The sequence below is a fragment of the Dermacentor albipictus genome, chromosome 2 (genome assembly GCF_038994185.2).
Source record: "Dermacentor albipictus isolate Rhodes 1998 colony chromosome 2, USDA_Dalb.pri_finalv2, whole genome shotgun sequence".
NCBI classification, from domain to species: Eukaryota; Metazoa; Arthropoda; class Arachnida; order Ixodida; family Ixodidae; genus Dermacentor; species Dermacentor albipictus.
In genome coordinates, this window is record NC_091822.1 from 19,253,365 (window position 1) to 19,277,178 (window position 23,814).

The 23,814-nt window shown below is 45.2% G+C and overlaps 2 protein-coding genes across 2 annotated transcripts in view; one reads left to right on the forward strand and one right to left on the reverse strand.

The window, feature by feature from the left end:
• Positions 1-10,964, reverse strand: part of LOC139056444 (uncharacterized) — a 40,970-nt gene extending 30,006 nt beyond the window's left edge. The window contains exon 1 of the mRNA XM_070534689.1: positions 10,676-10,964. Within this exon, the coding sequence (XP_070390790.1) occupies positions 10,676-10,948 (273 nt within the window). The 5' untranslated portion in view covers positions 10,949-10,964. The remainder of the gene's footprint in view (positions 1-10,675) is intronic.
• The window catches only part of LOC135918445 (uncharacterized), a 232,426-nt gene that overhangs the window by 36,455 nt on the left and 172,157 nt on the right, over positions 1-23,814 (forward strand). The window lies entirely within an intron of this gene.

Consider the following 23,814-nt stretch of genomic DNA (forward strand, 5'->3'; position numbering starts at 1 on the left):
CAAATAAGTGATTTCCACCCCGATGCTCCTCGCCAACCCCAAATGCGACGCTGCAACGCCTGTCATAGTTGATGCAATCAATACCGCTGTTGGTGCAGTGTGGCATCAGTTAGGTGCTGTTGCTTGGCAGCCCATCGCCTTCTTTTCCGAGAACCTTGCACCACCTGAGTGCTGCTGCAGCACACTCGGCCGAGAGCTGCTAGCCATCTATTCGGCTGTGAAGCACTATCGACATTTACTCGAGGCACGGTCCTTCAATGTCCTTACCGACCATAAACCACTAACTTCCGCCCTAGCGTCCAGCAGCACCTCCTACGCTCCCTGCGAAATCAGACAGCTCGCCTATATTTTTGAATTCGCTAGCGACAGCGACATTTGTCACGTCTGTGGAGCATCTAACGCCGTTGCCGATGCACTTTCTCGCCCCGCCATCCATGCAACGGGCCACGGCCAACCGGTCATTCGTTCCACGGCCATGGCTACCACCCAGAGTGTCGAAGCCGAGCTCCAGCTGCTTCGCATAAGTGGTACCTCTATGATGTTTGAAGATACTGTTACGGTCCATTTGGGCAGGACCATGCGCGTAAGAGAAAGACGAAGAGGAAGTGGTAGACTTGCTCCTGGAGCTGTGACCTCTGCACCAGCCAGCGCGATTACCACTAACTTTTCCCCGTGCAAACAGTTGTAGATACATTTGCGCATGGGCTTCCCCTTCGGAACATTTGGTGGAGGTGCGGGGCAACGACTCATAACAGAGCTTCGCAGTGACTACGGCTTCGGTTCTTCACCGATGTCGGAGGAAATCGTGCCTAGTTCGGCAACGCCTGTGTCGACGGCGTCGACTGCGTCGACTGTTGTACTCACGCATCCGCGTGATCCAGGAACCTTCTGCGGCACCGATTGCGCCAACATCGACGACTGGATGGAGATGTACGAGATGGTGAGCTGCTACAACAAATGGGATCTCACACTGATGCTGAGGAACATATTTCTTTAGTTGGTGGGAACTGCGCGAGTGTAGTTTTAAAACCACAAAGAACTCCGTGAGTCGGATACCTTCAAGCAGAAGCTGCGAGTTCTCTTCGGAAAATCACTGGGCCGGAAGGTCGTCGCCAAGATTTCAGACGTCCAGCAAAAGCATGTCGCATATCTGCAAGCCGTACTGGCATTCGGCCGCAAGGCCGACGGTGAAATGCCGGAGTCTGAAAAAGTCGGGCATGTCTTAAAAGCTATCGCGGATTACGCCTTCAATTTACTCAGTTGTAAGAGCTGTACTTCAGATAATGACATTATAATGGAGTGTAAGCGTTTCGAGCAGGCGAAAAGTGCTCGCATTTATCACAAATTTTCACGGCTTCTGAATGCGGCTGCCACATCGTCTTGTGAAAACCGACAGGACTCTCCTTCGTGGCAACAGCGGCGTTCAGAGCAGTACACGAAGATCGTGCGTCATGAGCTGGAAGCCATGTGGCTCGCGGCCCTGTACCCATCTGTCAACGTTACAGGCGCTCCTATGGTCCCTCTTGTTCAACGCTATTTTGTCACAAGCACTCGCCAATGTCGGGTTGCAGACAGTTTGCACTGTGGCCAGTTCTAGGCCAACCGAACGTCCTTCGCTCATGTAAGCTCAAAATAAACGTTCATTTTAGGGTCTCGCAACATGGTGAAGTGGCGAACACCGGATGACCGTCCTTCAGTTGTCGCCACGCTGTGTAGCAACCGCTGGTTCTCGATGCCATTCGGGAACAACATTTGTCCAGACGGCAACTGAGCCTCGTTTATGCTCTGTAGAGTTGTTACGGTTGCCGCCTCAAGCCCCCATGTATATGCCTTTGACGTGCTTCACATCTGTTCCCGACACTGACAAAGTGCTGACTCCTAATGTCAATGTTCTCCTGCTACGCACAGTTGCCTTTCTTCATATCATTGGGACTATCGCCGATAACCGCGTATTTCTTCTTGTTTTAAAATTTGGTTTGTGTAAGCAAGTTATCCCGAAAGGCTTCTCCCATCGACCATTCCACCATCTCTGTATTAGGTTTTGTATGCTCGTCGCAGCCACCTGCTGTCTGGTCAGGTCCGCCACGTCCGATCCCGACATACGTTCCAATATGATTTCTTACACCCATGTTCCCGAATAGGCTGCGGATCTTTGTAGCGTCCTCGTGTCTAATTGCGACATTTTTTACATTGAGGATCGCCCGCTGGCACAGACTTCCGTTTTCACCCATAAGATTCACACTGGTGATGCTAGTTCTATCCGCCGACTACCTTATTGGGTGTCTCATGCGGAACGCCACGTTATCCAAGCTGAAGAAGGCAACATGCTAACCAAAAGTGTAATTGAGCCCTGTTCGAGTCCTTGGGCATCACCTGAACCAGGTCACGAAAAAGCATGTGTACCCTTTCCCGCGTGTTGATGACGTTCTCGACTGCCTTCACTGTTCGAAATACTTCTCTTCAATCGACCTCCGATCCGGTTACTGACAGCTTTCGGCTGATGACCTCGAGCGTGATAAGAACGCTTTTTTTACAGAGGACGGCATTTAACATTTTAAGCTTATACCTTTCGGACTTTATAATGCCCCAGCAACTTTCCAAAGAATAGACTTTCTCCTTCGGGGCTATAAGTGGTCCACCTGCTTATGTTACGTGGACAATGTTATCGCATTTTTCCTTTCGTTTGACAGCCACCTCAGTCACTTGGCCGCTATTCTTGAAGTTTTTAAATAGGCTGGCCTTCAAGTTAACTCTTCTAAGTTCCATTTTGGACACTTCGAAGGCAGAGTCCTTGGCCAACTTTTCAGTGCTGCCGGTATACAACCTGATCCTGGTAAGGTACGCATCCAAGAACTTTCTTGTACCCTGCTCAGCAAAAGATGTGCGTGACCTAATGGGCTCATGCTCCTATTTTCGTGAGTTTGTTAAAAATTTGGCGGATATCGTCTGGCCACTGACTGACCTCAAGTAGGGCGCGGCGTTCTTTTGGGGTCATGAACGAAGTATTCTTTTCTTGTGATGTACAAGTCCGGCCGCTTACATCTGGACGCCGACTGCTTTCGTCCTGTCGATCCTCCTGACAACGACGAACAGGATGCGGACACTTGCCTTCTGACCATTTCTGACTTTCTCGACCTCGTTACTGAGGAGTGAAAGGATGACTCTCTCCGGTCAATCATTGAGCGCTTGACTTCAGGACAATTACATCGCTCAACCATAGTGCTTGGGGTTCATGGCGACATTCTTTATCGACGTAACATAAGCTCTGACGGACCAGATTTACTAATAGTTGCCCCTCGTCATCTCCGTTCTACTGTTCTTGCTGAGCTCCACGACGCGCCCACTACCAGACACTTTCGCACCTCCCACATTTACGACAGATTTCAACGTCGCTTCCTCTGGCCAGGCCTTTACCACTCTGTGTAATGTTACGTTGCGGCTTGCGGCTCCTGCCAGTATCGAAAGAGGCCATGTGCGCAAACTGCTGGCCACCTTAATCCAATCAATGTCCCCACAGAACCTTCCTTCCATGTCGGCATGGACCTTCTTGGCCCCTTCTGCACATCCATAAAAGGAAACAAATGGATAGGCATTGCCACAGACTGGGGGGGGGGGGGGGGAGGGTGCGACGCGCTATGCGATTACACATGTCCCTCCCACCAGCTGTGCTACAGATGAAGCAGACGTTTTAATTAGGACGTGACTCTTCACTATGGCGCGCGAAGGTAGTTGCTGACAGTTCGGGGCCGCTACTTCCTGTTCCAAGTTGTTGAACATATACTTCGTTCCTGCTCCACCGAACAACTTGCAATCGCATATCACCCACAAACGAACGGACTGACTGAACGTCTGAATTGCACCCTTACAGAGATGGTGTCTGTGCACGATTCAGCAGACCATCGCGATTGGGACAGCACTTTGCCCTACGTGACACCTGCGTACAATTACTCACGTCATGACAGCACAGGTTTTTCGCCTTTCTACGTCTTGTTTGGTCGCCATCACACTGTGCCTTTTGATACCTTGCTACCTTCAGTGTCGCAACATACAACGGAATACGCCCATGACACCGTTGGTCGGACTTGTATAGCTCGCCAGGTTACCTGTGATCGACTTAAAGGGGCTCAAGCGTCACAAAAGTCTCGATACGACCATTGCCAGTGGAACCTTCAGTTCTGTCCCGGAAATCTCGTTCTTCTGTGGACTGCAAGTCGCCGTGTCGGCCTGTTGGAATAAACAGCTGTCACGCTACACCGGGTCCGACCGGGTATTGCGACGATTAAGTCAATTCAATCACGAAATCGCCTCAGTTGAAGACCGCCGTCCTCGTGCCAGCTATGAACAGACGTCGAGCACGTGTCCCGTTTAAGATCGTAATGTCCATCTAGAGTGCTATTATTCTAAGAAGCGCCAGGACGGCGCTCCAGCTCCCGGGGGTTTGGTGACGGTGCATTTGGACAGGACCGTGCGCGCAAGAGGAACACGATGTGATAGGCTGTTACTCAAATTTTATTGCGAAGCAAAAAAAAAAAAAACTGGGACGTTAGAGAAGAAGACACACCAAGCGCTTGGTGTGTCTTCTTCTTTAGGTTCGTGTTCTTTTTTGTTGCGCAATAATACTTCAGTAATGGATTTCCAACTTGCCCGGTATGCTCCTCTGATAAACTGGATTCTGCAGCTGCGACCTTAGTTCCAGCCTGCGCGATTTACACTAACTTTTCTCCATGCAAATAGTTGTAAATACATTGGTGGATCGGGCTCCCTCTCCGCAACAATATCTTGCTTCCTCACTGCAACCTGCCCCTCGTTAGTGATACGTCGACGGGACGTCGTCGTGCTCACGTGCCTCGCCCATACCTCTGGACCGTCATTGATGCCCTTCATTCTTTGGCTTATCCTGGCATTCGCGCAACACAGCGATTCCTCAATTCTTGTTATGTGTGGCCCACTATCAATGTTGAGGTTCGTCTCTGGTCACGCGCGTGCCCCAACTGCCAACAGTCTAAACTTTATCGCCACACTGCGACTCCTTTTGGCACATTCCCGTCTGCGGACAACCGCTTCAGTCATCCGCACGTCGATATTGTTGACCCCTTTCTTCCCTGCGGGAACCATCGCTACCTGTTGACAGGTGCATCCGACGGCCTGAAGCGATGCCCCTCCAGGAAATAACGGTGGAGTCGATAACTCGACCACTAATCACACTCTGGATTAGCGGCTACGGTGTCCCTTCCACCATTACGACTGACCGTGGCCGTCAATTCAACTCAACATTGTTCGCCAATTTATCTCGGTTACTTGGCGTCAATCACGTCAATACTACATTTTACCACCAGATATACAATGGGATTGCCGAATGTTGAAGGCTTCACTCATGGCTACGACTTTTCCTTCATAATGGATCGAGCGCCTTTTTTTCGTTATGTTTGGCAGCCGCACTGCTCTTCGCAGTGACTCCTCCACCAGCGTCACCGAGCTTACGTTTGGCACCAGGCTAGGAGTCGCTGGCGAAGTCTTCAACGACTCGCACACCGTACCTGCTGACGTTTCCGACTGCGCTTACCGTCTACGCAGGGTTATGCATATTGTCTCTCCACTCCGCGGCAACGACGTTCTTCCCGGCCCGTATACATCAACCTTGGCCTTGAGAACTGCACGCACATCTTTGTGCGCTAACACATTGTGCTTTCTTCCTTACGACCCCCGTATGATGGCCCGTTCAATGTACTGAAGCGTGCACGTAAAAACTTTATATTGCTCATCAACGGCCGGGAAGACACGGTCTCCGTCGACCATCTAAAGCCTGCTTACTTAGACTCTGGTGCTTTAGCCACTTCTGCTGTCACATTCCCTCTCGGCCAGGCCAGTTTTACTAGGCGCGTATGCTTCGCACCAACGCCATCTGTGCTTCTTCATTCGTCCAACTCACGGCTTCCTCACTAGAAGAGAGGCCCTGTAGTGCACTACTACGTGCCACAACGGTCCGGTAACAAAAGACGGCGACGACACGACCAGCAAGTTGACAGTCTGCGAGCAGTGGAATCGGCGAAATCAGGCTTCCGCCTATTGAGTGGGCTCGGCTAAAAATATTATTTGTGGGTACCAGGCACCAGCGCCTGTCTGGTTTTTCTTCACCCACAATGTGATTAGGTAGCATACGAGGGTTTCTTAACAAGGTGCCTGCTCTCCTAACTTCCCACCTTACATGACGTCATCGTGAAAAAAAAAGGATGTTCGACCAATAACCACCACAACCGTGAGTAGTGCTCTCGAACACTCCCAAGGGTTAGTACATGTAGTGAACATCAATACCCAACATAGTGACCGCATTGATTGCCCTCACCGCAGCACAACTGGTAGTGCTACGCAAGCGTAATGCACTGGCTGCTGGTTCTGCTCGCACCGCCGGAAAGTAAAATTTTCATCCACCTTCCATTACCTCTTCTATTTATTATTTTGCACATTCGAGTTTAACCTGTCTTATGATTTCCACTTCAGTATCTCATCTTACACGCTCTTGGTTAACGAAACTTAAGAACCACGGTTTTCCGTATTTAATCGTTGATTCATAGCGACATTCCTGAATCGGACAGCTTTGATGCCATTCGGTAACATGCGAGGGCATTTAATGAAGAAGCATTATATGCCTCATCATCAACCTAGTTACGCCCACTGCAGGGCAAAGGCCTCTCCCATACGTCTCCAGCAACCCCGGTCATGTACTAATTGTGGCCATGTCGTCCCTGCAAACTTCTTAATCTCATCCGCCCACCTAACTTTCTGCCACCCCCTGCTACGCTTCCCTTCCCCTGGAATTCAGTCCGTAACCCTTAATGACCATCGGTTATCTTCCCTCCTCATTGCATGTCCTGCCCATGCCCATTTATTTTTTTTTATTTAATACATACTGCCAGCCTGGATGTCAGGCTTTAGGCAGGAGTGGGGTACATAACAATACAGCATGTAGGAATACAATGTACATTTGGTCGAGCAAGTACGGCATGAGAAGAACCCACATAAGCCATACAAAGCGGAGTACAAACAATATGCCACGACAAGGTGAAGTAACGTTAGCTATTGCGGAATGCGCTCAAGAAAGAAGACACCGTCGAACACTCAACCACATTGGCAGGTAGGTTATTCCATGTACGAATTGTGCTCGGAAAAAATGAGGCTTTGAATGTATTTGTTCTGCACAAGAACTCGCTCACCTTCTTTGAATGGAAGGAACGGGTTTGTCGCTGGGTAATTGAATGAAAATATGCATTTTTATTTATTCCAAGTTGGTTATGGTAAATTAAGTAGAACATTTTAGTTTGTCCTGGTGTCGTCTTACCTGTAGTGTCTCTAAATTGGCAGTTTGCAAAAGGGCTGATGGGGATTTTTTCCAACTATAACAATTATATATGAACCTGACGCATTTGCGTTGGACATTTTCAAGTTTGCTAATATTGCACTTTGTGTGTGGATCCCAAACGATTGCTGCATGTTCTAGAATTGATCTAATGAAAGTTTTGTACGCGAGTAGTCTAATTTCTGTGGAGGATTTACTAAGGGTTCTTCTTAAATATCCAAGTTGTTTCATTGCCTTATTTACGGTGTACGTTATGTGGTCATTCCATTTCAAATCTGATGTAATTATGACTCCTAAGTATTTGTATTTTGTAACCTGAGACAAGGCGTTGTTATCGATGGTGTAGCGGAACTTCAAAGGATTAACTTTACGTGTCACAGTCATAGCTACTGTTTTTTTAAAATTAATGCACATTTGCCAAGTTGAGCACCAGGCTTGAATTTTACGTAGAGACATATTTAACAATTCCTGATCGTCGTTGCACAAAATCTCATGGTAAAGTATACAATCATCGGCAAACAGACGTATTTTAACTGATATATTGGCTGCAATATCATTTATAAATACCAAGAAAAGTAATGGTCCCAGGACGGAGCCCTGAGGAACACCGGACTCTACAGGGGCAGGGTCCGAACTGATTCCATCGATATATACTGTTTGATGCCTGAAAGATAAGTATGCTGCTATCCATGCGAGCAATGTATCATTTTTCAGAATAGGTTTAAGTTTCAAAAGCAGTTTTTGGTGGCACACTCTGTCGAAAGCTTTTTCAAAATCCAAAAATATCATGTCTATTTGGCTGCCCCTATCTAATGCTGCTGCGAGGTCATGGACAATCTCTAGTAACTGCGTTACCGTGGAATGTTTGCGACGGAAACCATGCTGTCGGCTATCAATAATGCAGTTTTCCTCAGCAAAAGTGGAAATATGCGCGAAAATAATGTGCTCAAGTACCTTCGCACATGTACATAACAAGGAAATAGGCCTGTAGGAAGAAACAAGAGACCGGTCGCTGGTTTTGGGTATCGGTGTGATTTTAGCATGTTTCCAATCGTTCGGAAGTTCAGCACAGGACAATGATTTATCAAATATCAAGCATAAGTACTTTGCGCACCATTCAGCGTAACGGAAGAGAAAAGAAGCAGGAATGCCGTCAATTCCCGGCGACTTTCTGACATCTAGATTGAGCAGAATTTTCAGTACACCCTCTTCACTAATAGATAGATTATTTATTGCAGGAATTCCGTCAAAAGCATTGAATTGTGGAATTACGTCATCATCTCTGGTGAACACGGAACAGAAGTAAAGGTTTAGTGCATTGGCTACGTCCCCTCGATCTGTTACAGCAGTGCCATTTATGATAAGGTTTGAAACCGATTGCTTCTTTGGCGACAAGTGACGCCAAAATTTTGCTGGCGACGCAACAAGAAACTCTTTTAAACGTACGCTCTGATAATGGTCTTTACTTTTTTTTATAGCATTCTTGAGAAGCAGTTGCAGTTCAGATAACTGGTGTGCACCCTCAGGTGAAGGTCGTTGTAGAAACCGTTTCCTTGCTTTTTTTACTTTACGGCCTGCCCTGGCTATTTCTTTAGTCATCCATGGCTTGCAAGTACGTTTTACAACCTTTTTGTGTGGAATGAAACATTTTGTGCAGTGCATCACTAAATCTTTGAATTGCAGCAATAACATATCAACGGATATGCCATTGCATTCATATTGGGAAACAAAGGAAGAGAATGAATTGTCCAATGCATCGAGTACATCCACATCACTGGCGCGAGAAAAATCGAGTACAAAGGTCTCCGTCTGTTGCAGTTTTGAAAATTTCTTCAATTCCATGACAAAGGACACTATTTTGTGGTCTGAAATCCCTTCAAAAATGTGCACGCTCGGATTCATACGAATAATTTTGTCATTTGCGAGGAATAAATCTAAAGTTGACGCACTTCCACCGTGAACACGAGTAGGCAGTTTCACTAATTGCGTTAAATTGTGTAGTAGAACTATGTCAACAAAGGGCTCCGCAGTAGGAGAACGCGCATTTGGGAACTCATTATCCCAATCGACATCTGGAACGTTAAAATCACCTGCCAACAAAATGCTATAAGATTGGTTCCTATATTCGCATAGAAATTCATTCAGGTTTTCAAAAAATGCTGGGCTGCAATTTGGAGGGCGATAAAATCCCGCAATCAGAAGACGGAAATCTTCAAGGACAACCTTTACAACAACGCTTTCCATTCCAACAGGGTCAGGTAGTCTGGACACATTCAAGCACTCCTTAAAAAGCACGGCTACGCCACCACCTCGGGAATCTCTGTCGTTACGGTAAATTCCATACCCTGCTGGAGTGATTTCGACATCGTCGATACCTCGATGTAACCAAGTTTCAGTAACAATTATGATCTGTGGGCTATGGACCATAACAATACTTTCCAGATCTGCTGTTTTGTTAACTACACTACGCGCGTTCACGTTCAGACAACAAAATGTGCTTTTAACAGGAGAGTCGGGTCATGTCATCTGAGACGCGAGTGAACGTGCAACGATGGGCACTATTTTCGTTTGGGTACTGTCCCATTGAAACATTTCATTATCAATACGAACTTTGTCGTATATCAACTTGACCTTTCCTCCCTGCCTTCTAATATCAGCCGTATTGTCCCACAAGTATTTTCTTACTTGCCTCGTGGCTGCCGAAAAGTCTTCACCAACAGATATGTTCTTTTCTTTTTTTAGCTTGAAGCAGTTTTGAAGAACGTTCACTTTTTCACGGTGATCAATAAGTTTAAGAATGACTGGTCTTGGTTTATCTGCTTTCTTCCTGCCAATTCTATGTATCCTTTCTGCGGAAGATACCTGTACGCCTAGTGTAGTTTTGAACAAGCCATCAACCACATCTTCCATAAGTGACGTAGACGTTTCGTCGCGCCGCTCAGGAATGCCAAACACAATTAGGTTGTTTCTCCGACTCCTGTCTTCAATGTCGACTAACTTTCTTTCCAGAGTTTTAATTGTTCTTTCCATATCAGCTATCCTCGTGCCTACCTCCTTTACTATTGCTGCTGATTCCTCCACCTGCTTAAGCTTTGCCTCGATTGCGTCCAGTCTTTCCTGCATACTCTTCTGACCACCCAGAAGTTGCAGTAGCAGCTCCTCAGTGCTCGGCCCGGGATTAACCTCGACATCACCACATAGCATCAATAATGAAACCAAAATATCCTGTACATACAGGTACACGGCACAGGCACTTTTGGGGCACGCCAGCAGGACCAGGCAACGGTTGCTAGTTTTTACTGAGGAAGAATTATTACTGACCTGCGCAAAAAGCAGGAACGGGTTTGACATGGTGTTGACCGGTGGCCCGCTGACATGCCCACTGAAGTGATCAGCGTACGACGAGCTTCTTATATAGGTCGTGGTTGTGGAACTTGGGGGCGGTGCCGTCCAAGCGTCGACGTAATGCAGCAGTCTTGGCGCGCAGACTCCGTAAAGTCTGGCAGTGGTGACACGTGTTGATCCATCGGGTATGCGTGCCGGAACAGTCAAGCTGAGTACAATCTGCGCAAAAAGCAGGAACGGGTTTGACATGGTGTTGACCGGTGGCCCGCTGACATGCCCACTCATTGATTTCAACTAAGATGTCATTAACTCGCGTTTGTTCCCTCATCCAATCTGCTATTTTCTTATCCCTTAACGTTACACCTATCATTCTCATTTCCATAGCTCGTTGCGTCGTCCTCAATTTGAGTAGAACCCTTTTCGTAAGCCTCCAGGTTTCTGCCCCGTACGTGAGTACTGGTAAGACACAGCTGTTATGCACTTTTCTATTAAGTGATAATGGCAACCTGCTGTTCATGATCTGAGAATGCCTGCCAAACACACCCCAGCCCATTCTTATTCTTCTGGTTATTTCCGTCTCATGATCCGGATCCGCCGTTACTTCCTGCCCTAAGTAGATGTATTCCCTTACCACTTCCAGTGCCTCGCTACCTATTGTAAGTTGCTGTTCCCTTCCGAGACTGTTAAACATTACTTTAGTTTTCTGCAGATAAATTTTTAGACCCACTCTTCTGCTTTGCCTCTGCAGGTCAGTGAGCATGCATTGCAATTGGTCCCCTGAGTTACTAAGCAAGGCAATATCATCAGCGAATCGCAAGTTACTAAGGTATTCTTCATTAACTCTTGACCCCAATTCTTCCCAATCCAGGTCTCTGAATACCTCCTGTAAACACGCTGTGAATAGCATTGGAGGGATCGTATCTCCCTGCCTGACGCCTTTCTTTATAGGGATTTTGTTGCTTTCTTTATGGAGGACTACGGTGGCTGTGGAGCCGCTAAGGTATCTTTCAGTATTTTTACTACGGTTCGTCTACACCTTGGTTCCGTAATGCCTCGATGACTGCTGAGGTTTCGACTGAATCAAACGCTTTCTCGTAATCAATGAAAGCTATATATAACGGTTGGTTATATTCTGCACATTTCTCTATCACCTGATTCATAGTGTGAATATGGTATATTGTTGAGTAGCCTTTACGGAATCCTGCCTGGTCCTTTGCTTGACAGAAGGCTAAGGTGTTCCTGATTCTATTTGCGATTACCTTAGTAAATAGTTTGTAGGCAACTGACAGTAAGCTGATCGGTCTATAATTTTTCATGTGTTTGGCGTCTTTGTTACATGCCTCATTACGCGAAAATTCCCCGTAGTCAGCAGCACCACCGAATGATGGCACTAAATGTGGTGAATGGTGGAAATCGGGAAAACAGGCAAAAAAATATTTGGATTGTCGTCACATTTTGCAGGGAGATTCATGTAAACAAAGTAAATTAATGGGTTTGAAAAGAAAGTTTGGTGATTTCGTCTCGATGGGAATCATAGCCGGGCTTCCGGGGTAAAAAACTTCCACGATGCCATGGCGGTTGCGCGGTTCTGAGGCGCGTCTTTGTAGAAATTCTCTAACTTTTTTTGTGCTTTCAGCCGCCATCAGCCCATCATCAGTCAAAAATGACCTGGCCGAGCTTATTTTCTCTGTTACCCACGGGACGTCAGCAAACTACAAAAAACCAGCACCGTCAAAGTGACGTTTACGCACTGATTATGCGTAGCATAAGGCATCATTTTTTGGCACCGCCAGAGGCAGGCTCATTTCAGAAGGTACAGCACATGAATGCCCGCCTGATCGCTATGGCGGTGGCTCTACCCCGTCACCGACGTTAACACGGACAGCCAGACGACGCGTTTGACATGCTGGATGACCATTTTTCGCCGCTATTTTTTCCTCCAGAACGAAACGGTGCAGTTGTTGTGTGGGGTCCTGGCGGGGGGATCCAGAAGCGGAGCCAGCGAAGAAATTGTTCTGGCACGGAAGTTGTGTGCGCTGTGCTTCAAATTGTCCTCAGGGAGACAGTCTGTGTGTCGCAGTCGAGCGTGAGAGAGCGCGTGTGACGTGTGGCTGGCACGGGCGGTTGCAGCAGCACTTTTCGAAGACGTCCGAAGAAAAGGCAGCTTTGAAGGAGGGTTTTCTTCGGCGCGGTGCTATTCCTGGCGTTGTCGGATGCGTGGACGGCAGCGTCATTGCCATTAGCGCACCCTTGGTTGAGGGCAAGGTTCTCGTGTGTCGGAAGGGTTACTAAGCCCTAGACTGCATGTTCGTAAGTATACGTTGTGTTTTGTAGTGCTGATTCTTTTGACGATTATGTAGCACTTGTCAACAGGGACTTTCTCTGTCCGCATTTTCCTCAGGTTTTCGACGCGTACAAGAGAATCCTGGCCGCGGACCCGATGCGAACGGGGTCGGTCTACGACTCTCGTCTTGTGGACGACTTGGATGCGCCGGCACTTCGAAGCAGGGCGCATTGCGAATTGCAGGAATGCCTCATTGGTGAGTGAAAACATTTTGTCACAGTCGCACTTGAGTAGCGAATAGGACGCCATGTGCGCCCATCAAAACTTTTACCTAAATTACAAGCAGATGAGTAAGAGCCTCCCACGAGTAGAAAAATCAAACAAATTAGTGTTAACACTGACAATGTTCGATGTGTTAACTAAGATACGGGCGTGCCGCCAAGTGCCTCCCAGGAGTAGAACAAAGTAAAACATATTAGTGTTACTACTGTGCCTGCCTGCCAGAAGCAGAATAAATGAGCACACATTAGCGCTATTACTCTGCCATTGGTAGCACCAATAAGCTTTCATTTCTTCAGCTTCTGGCTGGTAGTTGTAGTGCGCACTACAACTACCAGCCAGAAGCTGAAGAAATGAATTACAAGTGCGCACTTGTAATTTGGTTAAGAGTTTGTGTCGGGGCGGACATGCCCAGGGTTTTATTTGGGGCTTAGAACAGTAATCTTCAGGGCCTCGAGTCTCTGAATTCTACCTTTGTTTAATGATGCTGCAACTTTCCTGAATTGCCAGCCTGCCTCTCGTCAGAGCAATACACAATGCATTATTTTAATTTTCATGCAGATGACAGAAGGTACCTCTTGGAGCCATGACTACTGAACCCGGCTCCCGGCCATAGTTCGATGCAAACAGCTGAGGGAAAGTTCACCACAGCTCATGCCGCCACGCAATCCGTGGTGGAGAGGTGTGTTGAGCTCTTGAAGAGCTGTGTCCTCTGTCTGCAGCGGTAACGCACCCTCCTGTACGAGTTGGAAGGTGCGGCCAACATTGTCGCGGCATGTGCGGTGTTACCAACCATTGGCTTTCTGAGGCTGACGCAAAATATGATGATGAAAGTGATGATGACTACAGCAGTAGTAGCGAACACGACAATAACGGCGACCCCACGCCACATAGTCCGAACAGGGAGATAGAATTAATTATTTGAGATAGTGGGCTGTCCGAGACACTGTTATAGGCACATGCATTCATAGCACATGCGTTACTTTGGGTGTTTGTGGCAGCACTTGTGACGTCAACAGCACCGTCAGCATTGCTAAGTGCATACAAGCTTTTGTAGTGTCAGCAAGATGTGTTGGTCTAGCAGATATCAAATAATTGCATTGTGCACTTCGCGCTTTGAAATTTCTCACAAAATATTTTTCCATACCTAATTGTAGTTAACGTCTACGTAATCCAATACATTCATTATTTGTCGAGAAATGTAAATGTTGTGTAGTGAAGGGTTATGTAGAGCCTATAATAATAGTAAGTAAAGCATAATATTGAGTGGTAAGATACAAAATAAAAAAAGCAGACTAAAATTGAGGGCTTTCAAAAGTGCTTTTGCCATGATTTGCTTTCTGCTGCTGCTGCAGCTGCTGCTGCCGTCATCAAGAAGCGCTGTGTGCTATGGATGTAGCCTAAAGTTTTGTTTTGTAGCCTTCTTCCTTCTGGTGCCGCTCACAATTTCCCGGTCCCCTTGTGCAGATGAAGGACGTTACCGTTTGTCTCGTCGCTTTCTTATTGGGCAAACAAGCTCACAAAAGCCAAAATGAACAGTTCACATCTCAGATTCCGCTCCATCGAACGTGCATCGAACACGCACAGCTTCTAGCTCCTCCACCATTTTGTCTCGAAACTGCAAAGTTTCTTCCTAGTGACAAAAATGACGTCAAATGCTAATCCAATATGTCAAACGCTATGGCTTCCATGAAGTATATTCCCGCATGAGCAGCTGATAGGTTTCATCAAAGTGTCCTCACTTGTAAATAGTAGAACTCGGTAACTGGAATGGTACACAGCAATATTTTTAGAGTACAAGCCAGAACTAAAAATGTAGTAGTGACGTGTAAACAAAAGCTATAACCAACACTACACGTTTCTTTATTTGTTCAACTTTCAACATACAGTTCTTTTTTTAAAGTAAAACGTGTTTATGTACAGCTCACGTACAACAGTCTCTACATCAAAGAAGTGTGAGTATCATCATGAGTGCTGTAGTAGTAGAGACATATGCGACATACAACAGGGACATGCCACCATAATTATAATTTCACCTTGTGCTTTTGTCTAAAAAAATCTGAGACAAATGCACCGTAAAATATCAGAGGTAATGGCACGCGCTGTTCAAGAAAACTTGTGTACTTCACAGTTACACAGAACTAGCATCCTGTGTAAAGCATACCACAAAAAATTTACAAGTGCCTAAACCATCACGCACCTAAAGAACAATATTTATAACATCCAAATGTGCAGATACGCCACTACATATTAAGGGACCGTGCTGCACATATGAAAAAGCCATAGTATCATAACCTTGATCGTGATAGAGCGAAAGTAGCATAACTATTGCAAACTGAACCGCAAGAACTAAGCATTCATCACAACCTGTCCTCAAACAACACTGAATGAAAACAAAATCTTATGGTGCAATGAAAGATTTGCACAAGAAGAGTGCGCATTCACGCGCTCGTTATTGATTTATTCAGTTGCACTAAAGGCCCAGCGGGAGCATTGCAAAGGGGGGAAATGTCAAGAAAACGAAAATTCCTTGTAACTCATTAAAAATACCTACGTAACGGCAAAAAAAAAAGAAGGAAGAGAAAGCGCGATACAAGGCAATGAATCTAGTACATACTATAGCTAACATAAAAGTAACATAAAAGAGTTTAAACAAGTTATAAACAAGCTGAGCAGTGAGCTGGGCAAAATTACAATATTGCGCGCGTCGATTTGAAGCCTCTGTGAGTGATGGTCATGGAACGTGTAACGCGAGCTGAGTCATCTTTACCGAGTGTGCCGCACGAAATTGTTGTCAGTGGAGACAAGTGCTGTGGTAACAATGCAGCTGATTTATTCAATAACCATTTTGTTAATGCCGGTGCCTCAACTTCTACATCTGCTTTTCGCCCTGAACGTAATATTCGAAGTTGTATAAAACATCGCGTCAACGAGACTATATTTCTTTCGCTTATGTCTGAAAGTGAGATTTCTTCTGTTCTTAATTCCTTGAGTAACAAATCAGGTGCTGGCGAGGATGACATTAAAGTCCAGCCTGTTAAAGTAGTTGCTCACATAATCTGTGGCCCCATGGTACACATTTTTAACAGTATATTATCCAGTGGAAATTTTCCCTAAAAAATGTAAGATAGCTCGTGTCGCTGTTATATTTAACGGTGGGAAACACAATGATTTGAATAGCTACAGACCAACTTCGGTATTGCTGGTATATTTCAAAGTGGCTGAACGTATTATATATAAGCGTCTAAATAGCCTTTTCTGGATAAAGGCGTTATCTCGGATAAGCAGTATGGTTCTCAGATGAATAAACCGACCGAAATGGCATTATTAAAGTCCGCGATACAATCTTAAATAACGTCGAGGAAAAATATTTTACCACTGGTATATGCCTAGACTTTCGCAAGGCTTTTGATAGCATAAAACATTACATATTACTAGAGCAACTCCAAGTATATGGCATTAGAGGCATAGCATTAGAACTTATGCATAGCTACCCTGAGTCTACATTTCAGTATACTTCCTTGAAAGGGTACAGTTCTGAAAAGAGCATGATTAAATATGGGGTACCACAAGGCTCCATTTTAGGGCCATTATTATTTATTATTTACATAAATGACCTAACTAACATTCCATTGACACAGGAAATCATACTCTACGCTGATGACACAAATGCCTTTTTTTCCGGAGCAGACCTTCACGAACTAGAAGTCACCACAACCCATTGGTTACAAGAACTTAGCGAGTGGCTTTATCGAAATAAACTTGACTTAAATGCAAAAAAAACTAAATTCACAGTTTTTTATTCCAAGAATAAGCAAGCAGATTACGACGTAAAGCTTTTTTATTCTGGATCGCAACTTGAACATGTCTCAAGCCATTCGTTTCTAGGTGTTACATTTCACAAAAACCTAAGCTGGACAGAACACATACATAAGGTACGCACTAAGGTTGCACGATCTGTTGGCCTGCTACAACGGATCCGATGCTTTGTGCCTATCGGGCTTCTCAGACAACTGTACTTATCGTTTGTGCACTCGCATCTTAGCTACTGCCTCTTTGTATGGGGGAATCACCATAAAACAGATATAGAAAAATTGGCAGTACTGCAACGGCGAGCTGTTCAGTAGCTTAACTTCTCAAAACAATACACAGGATCTTCTACATTAATGATGCTCTACAACATTCCTAATATTAGAGATTCTTACAAAACAAACATCTGCATTCGCCTATTTAAAGAGATCTCCAGCAACAGTGAGCCATTTTCAACTTGTTTCCTGAGTAGAGACACATGATGCAGCTTACGTCGCACATCAATAGTAATAAAGAAATCAAGGACAAAATATGGCATGCAAGCGATCTAACATGAAACTATGTGTTTATGTAATACGTACCCTAACATTGTTGACAAAGCTATAAATTGTAGAGCAATTCACAAATTTACACATGCACTACACAACATACTATTTCCAGATCACAGCATGTTGACCGAATGTTAATAGAGTTTGTTGTTTGATGCCAATAGTGGTGTTATTAATGTGATATTCTGAATGTATAACTTTAGTTAATAACAGAATTTTCTTACTTTTTGCAGTGCTGTATTTATTGAGTTACTTGCTATTTTGCAAACAGTTCATACTTGTCAATGTGTTTAAAATTTTGCTGTATGTAGTTTTGAAGTTTTCTGTCTTATTAGTTGTATCTCGTTTTATTAGTAAACTGCTACTTCTGCTGCTCCAGTGAAGTAAGGGCCTTAGTCAAGGGGATTACGCCCTCATTTTGCCTTACCTTGCCGGCAAACCTTGTATTTGTTTCGCCAGAATAAATAAATAAAAATATAAAATAAATAAAATTCATTTGTCACATTCCGCACCATTTACTAACTTTGTTTAGATTATCCTGGAAGGTGCCGACATCCGAGGTATTCGCGACCAGTCTGCATATCACGCAGTCATCTGCAAACAATTGTACAGTTAGCGTTTAGGCTGTTCACACGTTCTAGAAATCAATTCGGGTCATGCTCGGTTCCCTTCGACAGCCCAGATTATACTTGGGCTAAGTGTGATAGGTGTTGATTTACAGAAACTGTCGGTGCCGCCCGTTAAGAAACTTTCGATCCACTTGAGAATTTTCTTGTTTATGGTTAGGTGTGATAGCTTGTTTATTAAGCGGATATGTGGAAACCTATCAAAAGCTTTCTTGTAATTTGTGAACATGGCTTGCTATTCCGATGAAGATTGTATGACGTTATGGAGAACAATAATTCATTCAAACTGCGTTTCACAGGAGCGCCCTTTCAGAAAGCCATGCTGATTATGGGAAAAAGAAATGCTGCTTCGATAGGTGTTGCATAAGTGCTGGTGATATGATATGCTCTAGAAGTTTGCAAGCGATATTAGTGAAATAGGTCTTGAATTCTAAGCTTTTAAAGGGCCACCGAATTTTAGTATCGGAATAACGTGAGCAGTAATCCAGTCATCTGGCACACGCCCAGTGCCGATAGCTGAAACAAAGCGGCCAAAATGTGGCCTATGGAAGGCTGAATTAGTTTCAGAAGTTTCGGGCATATGCTGTCAGGACGTGGTGAAGAGTTGATTGGCAATCAATCTATAACTGCTAATATGCCCTGAGGTATTGTGGTTACGTCATCCGTGTTAACAAGCATGTAGAGTGCAGGTCAGAAGGATGGGGCAGTTTGCCGGTAAACACCGAGCTGGCAAGAGTTGTCGAATTCCTCAGCCGTCTCTGCTGGGGGAAGAAACTGTCCGTTCTTATTCATTGATATAGGAGCCTGTGAAGAGTAGTTGGGGTTGATCACTTTCCAAAACTTTTTTTAGTTGCTTCATAGAAGGATGGAAATGTCGTGATTGTAGAGCTTATCTTTAGCTGTTTGAATTTCATTTTGACAAAGCTTTGCATGTTCATGGTACAGTTTCCAAGTTAGATCAGAACCCGTGAGTGTCGCTTTTAAGTATAAGCGTTTATTTTTATTTATGCAGCATTCGACTTTCGTGGTAAGCTATGCGTTTTGTGTAGATGATCTGATTGCAACATTCACAATGTTGTTGTCCCTTAAGGAATATGTTTGCCTCGAACAATTCTCCGGTTTTCACGTATTCCGCTGAGATGGAATGAACACAAGTCTCCCGCAAAGGGTGACGTTTCGTTGTTTATTATTTTAGAGTTAACGCGCGAATAATAAAATATGATTTCCTTTTGTGCTTCGTGAACTTGATTTGTTGCATTAAATTCACATTGCAGCACTTTATGGTCACCTGTACTTTCAAGTGCTAAATTTTCATATTTTCCAGTTGTGCGGTTAACACAAGGTCAACGATTGCAAGGCCGCGTGGAGGTATGGTGGTAACATGCTATAAACTAAAGAAGGCGAGCACATGAGGAAAATACCGTGTAGCCTGCTTTGGGAGCGCAGCTTTTAGCTGCCCGTTCCTGCATTAAGCGTTGGCGTCGGCGTAACCGGCAGAGCGATCGAGTGCACCGAAGGATGAAAAAGAGAGCGAATGCGGAGAGGCAGTGTAGGGTGAAAGATGGAGACAGTGAAGCGAGTGTGAGTAGGAAAGCGGAGGAGGAGGGAGGAAACGCGGAGCACAACGGAGGATGAAAGACGGCGACAACGAAGAACGAGCAAGCAGGAAACTGGAGGACAAGGGTGCACCGTGAGGAGGGAAGCAGTGAAGGAAAGTGTGAAGAGAGCGGAGTGCCGCATGCGGGAACGGTGCTCCAGGCCAATTTCGTCATTGCTAAGGCAGGCGGCAAGCATGCCCTACAATACAAAGTGCTGGCATGACCTTCGGACCCACTGCGCATGCGCTACTGCTGCATCACCGCCGCCAGAAACGCGCCCTGCGCGAGCCACGCGTTCACGCTTCGTTTCTAAGCAGCGGGCGACGCACACTGTGGTGGAAGTGCTTCGTCTGCCGCTGCTGCTAAACGAGCTGCCCGAACCCAGAGCCCCCGCCGAGTGGACCATGTGGTTCATAGTCAAACGTTTGCCTCAGTATATCGTGACTTCAAACACCCAAACAATTGCGCTCAAATTTCGCATTAGGGAGTATCCTAAGGGTCGGGGAATTTTTAAGGCGAACCTTTCTTTACCTGTTCCTTCGACTTTCCCACTGCTGTTGCTGCTGCTGCTGTCTGGCACACCGGATCCAGGGGGGTGGTTCAGAGCATGTGTATACTTGACAGGTGCATGGCAGAGAAAAAACGCGACGCTAAAAACTCATTTAGACCTTTGCGGCCGCGTCGAATGTGCACAATGTCCTCTGGAGCTCCCTGGGCGTCGCCACATGAGGCTCTTGACAGCTGCAGTTATCCGTGACGCCCCTCAAAAGCATGGCAGAAACTGCCGCGCACCTTTCTAGTAACGTGCAAGTCTAGGCGAAATCTGGATAGAATGCAAGAGGGGAGGGTGGAGAGGAGGCGAAAAATGAGAAGAACCGATGCAGTTGCGAAACGAGCGAACAATATCCTTGCCACTCTTTGCTCGCAGTTCCCATACAAAGTGAGGGGGCAGGGTCTGAGGCGACGTGAGAAGGCAAGGAAACCCTACTTTTGACGTAATTGGGTGGACGCCTCATTTTTCCATTATTGAATGCTACTTCTATAAACGCGAGAGCAGTTGCGGGCAAACGGGACAAATTTGGGTTTAAGGTATGGTGCGGCACGTTTCTGATGTTTGTGATGAACAAAAAGCATGAAAATTTGTCAGGCGCATAGCTTACGCAGGGCGCGCAGAAGCATAGCCCTAGTAAAGCGCACAGTAGGGTTTAGGCGACACTAGAGAAGCGGTCACACGTCAAATCAACACTTCTGTGCCCGCCTCGGTAGCTTTGTGGCTATCGCATTCCGCCAGGGGCGGAATAACAACGCTCGTGCACTTAGATTGAGGGACACTTTAAAGAACACCACGGTGTGAAAAATAATCCGGGGCCCGCCACTACGGCGTGTGTCGTAATCCGATAGTGGTTTTGGCACAAAATCCCCTTAATTAAATCAAAATTTTATACTTCTACCACAATGCGATGTGCAATGTGAGACAATTGCATATGGTCAACTCTCTCAGATGTTACGCTCCGGCGATGCTTTCCCTGGAATAACTACCTCACGTATTCTAACTACTAAGTATGGCGCACAACAACGCCTCGAGCAAACGCCTCCCCTGGTTTGTTTTGTGCACTACGCAGACAACCAGTAGTGGTTCATGATTATATTGCGCTTAGTTTTACACTGACGATATTAAGTGAAGGACAAGACGTGGACGTACGTAGCGCTACGTACGTCCACGTGCTGTCCTTCACTTAATATCGTTCCATGAACATTCACCAACTAGCGCCCTTCATTGCTTCACTAAAAGCAGTAGTGGTGAATGCAAGGTAACCATTAGCATCAACTCACCAATCTCGTGTGGGACTAAACGTTGAACAAATTAAACATTACCCGTCAACTTCATCGCTAATTATGGCTAATCAAAGCAAACAGCACAGAAAGCTTCGCTTACATTGATTCCCACAGTGTGTGGGATCCGCGCAAATTTTCGAACTTTGGACTTTATTTTCGTATTTGTTGATCGTACATATAAAAGGTGCACATACAAGCCAACAAAATCGGCTTGACTAGGTCTGTGCCTCTTAACTGGTTTCTGGAAGCACGCAACAATGCGTGCATAAACAACATACATGAGCACATGTAATATTACAACAACATAGTTATAAACATTGTGTGGAAAAATGGGATAAGTTACGCAAATTTACATTGGCACAGCAGCAAAAACGGGAACGTGAATGCAGAAATTCTACAGGCCATAAAAGTTACAGGAAAGCAAAAAAAAACAAAGAAATGCAGGCAACATAAATCACTCTTCGTTTAATGGGAAGATTCACAGAATTGAAAAAAAATTATTTAAGCCACTGTGCAGTAGCAGCGGAAATGCATATTCGTTTGAAAAAGAAAAACACAAACAAAAGCACTAAAGCACGCGCACGAATGCAAGGCAAGGTGAAAAGATAATAAGTAAGCCGAATAATGAAGAGAATTAAGTAAAGATGGCAGTGCATGGCGCAGCAGTTGATTGCTGTTGTTAGTTCTTGAATGCGGTACTTGCCAAGTTTCTTTATGGCGTGTATTGCAACTACTTGTCTTTAAAGTTAGTCTCGACAAGTACTGCAAAAAACTAGTGCTGCATTTTCTGTCTTCTAGATAAACGTTTTAGTAAAATTGTATTATAGAGTGATTTTATCGGCAGTATATCTAACCGACAAAAAAGACGATGAGTATGTGCGTCGAATGAAGAGTTTGAAATTGCAGGGATGGCTTTCTTTTGTAATAAATATAGAACCTTAATAATACAGGGCTAGCAGAAATGATTCGATCATCAATTTTGAAAAAGCTCCATTTTCAGAAGTATTGCACGCACACGCACGAAAGATATACCGAAAGAACCACAACTCATCGAGTTTATACGACCTCTACAAATCTACGAATAATGATTGTGGTAGTGGCGGTACGTAAACGAAGACCTTAACGTAACCCCACTACAGAATTCCTTAGTCTAGCTCAAAGAACGCATCAGTGCTGCAATGCACACAATTCAGAGGACTAACCTGCAAAATGCATGGAATGAGCTCGATTATCGTCTGGACGTTTGTCGTGTCAACAAAGGAGCACGCATTGAACATTTGTAGCGGGTGTATAAACTTGACGAGCTTGTGGTTTTTTTCGTATATCTTTTGTGCGTGTACGTGTAATACTTTTGAAAATATAGCCCTTTCAGTATTTGTGAGTCGTTTATCTAGCCCTATATTGCTAGTCGTGTTGCCCCATACGACGTGACAATAGTTAATGTGGCATAAAAGAAGATAATTCTAAAACAGGAGGTTCACTCCTAATGGTAAAATCAAGCGCACATTTATTATTATTACACAACTCTTGGAAATTTGTAAGCATGAATGTTAACATGCTCATTATCAGCAAATTCTCTTGCAAAATCACACCCAGGCTTTTAACTGACTGTATTACGTCTATCAAGGTAGTACTTATATTTATATGACCCTCTGTGCTGTGCTTTTTGTTCCTTGACTGAAAAAGCACGCCTTTTGTTTTGGTAGTGTAAATAGTTTATGAGTTTGACAAGCTCCATTTGTTTATTTGTCCTAGTGTATCATTAGCAACACTTAGCAATTCTTTTCCATCTTTAGAAGTTGAAACAAACTAGTGTCGTCAGCATATATAACAAGTTTGTTACGGATTTAAAAGCAGTCAGACGTATATCTACAGGATATTTACAATAATTGTAGCAGCTGACAAGGCGGTAGATAGCGCACGAAGTGCAGAGCGTCGTCTTCTTCCGAGCAGGCTGAAAACATCTTCGTCAGCGCGTCACATGACTCCCGGAGGCTGGAGCACCGGCTAGGTGCCGGTTAGGAGGCGGGCGAGTGGTACAACTTAAGACGCTCGACGTGGACCGCGTCGGAGCGATGGTGAGCCACGGTTAGCTAAAGAGGGGCAATTTCGTACCTGACGTCAGTTACTTGAC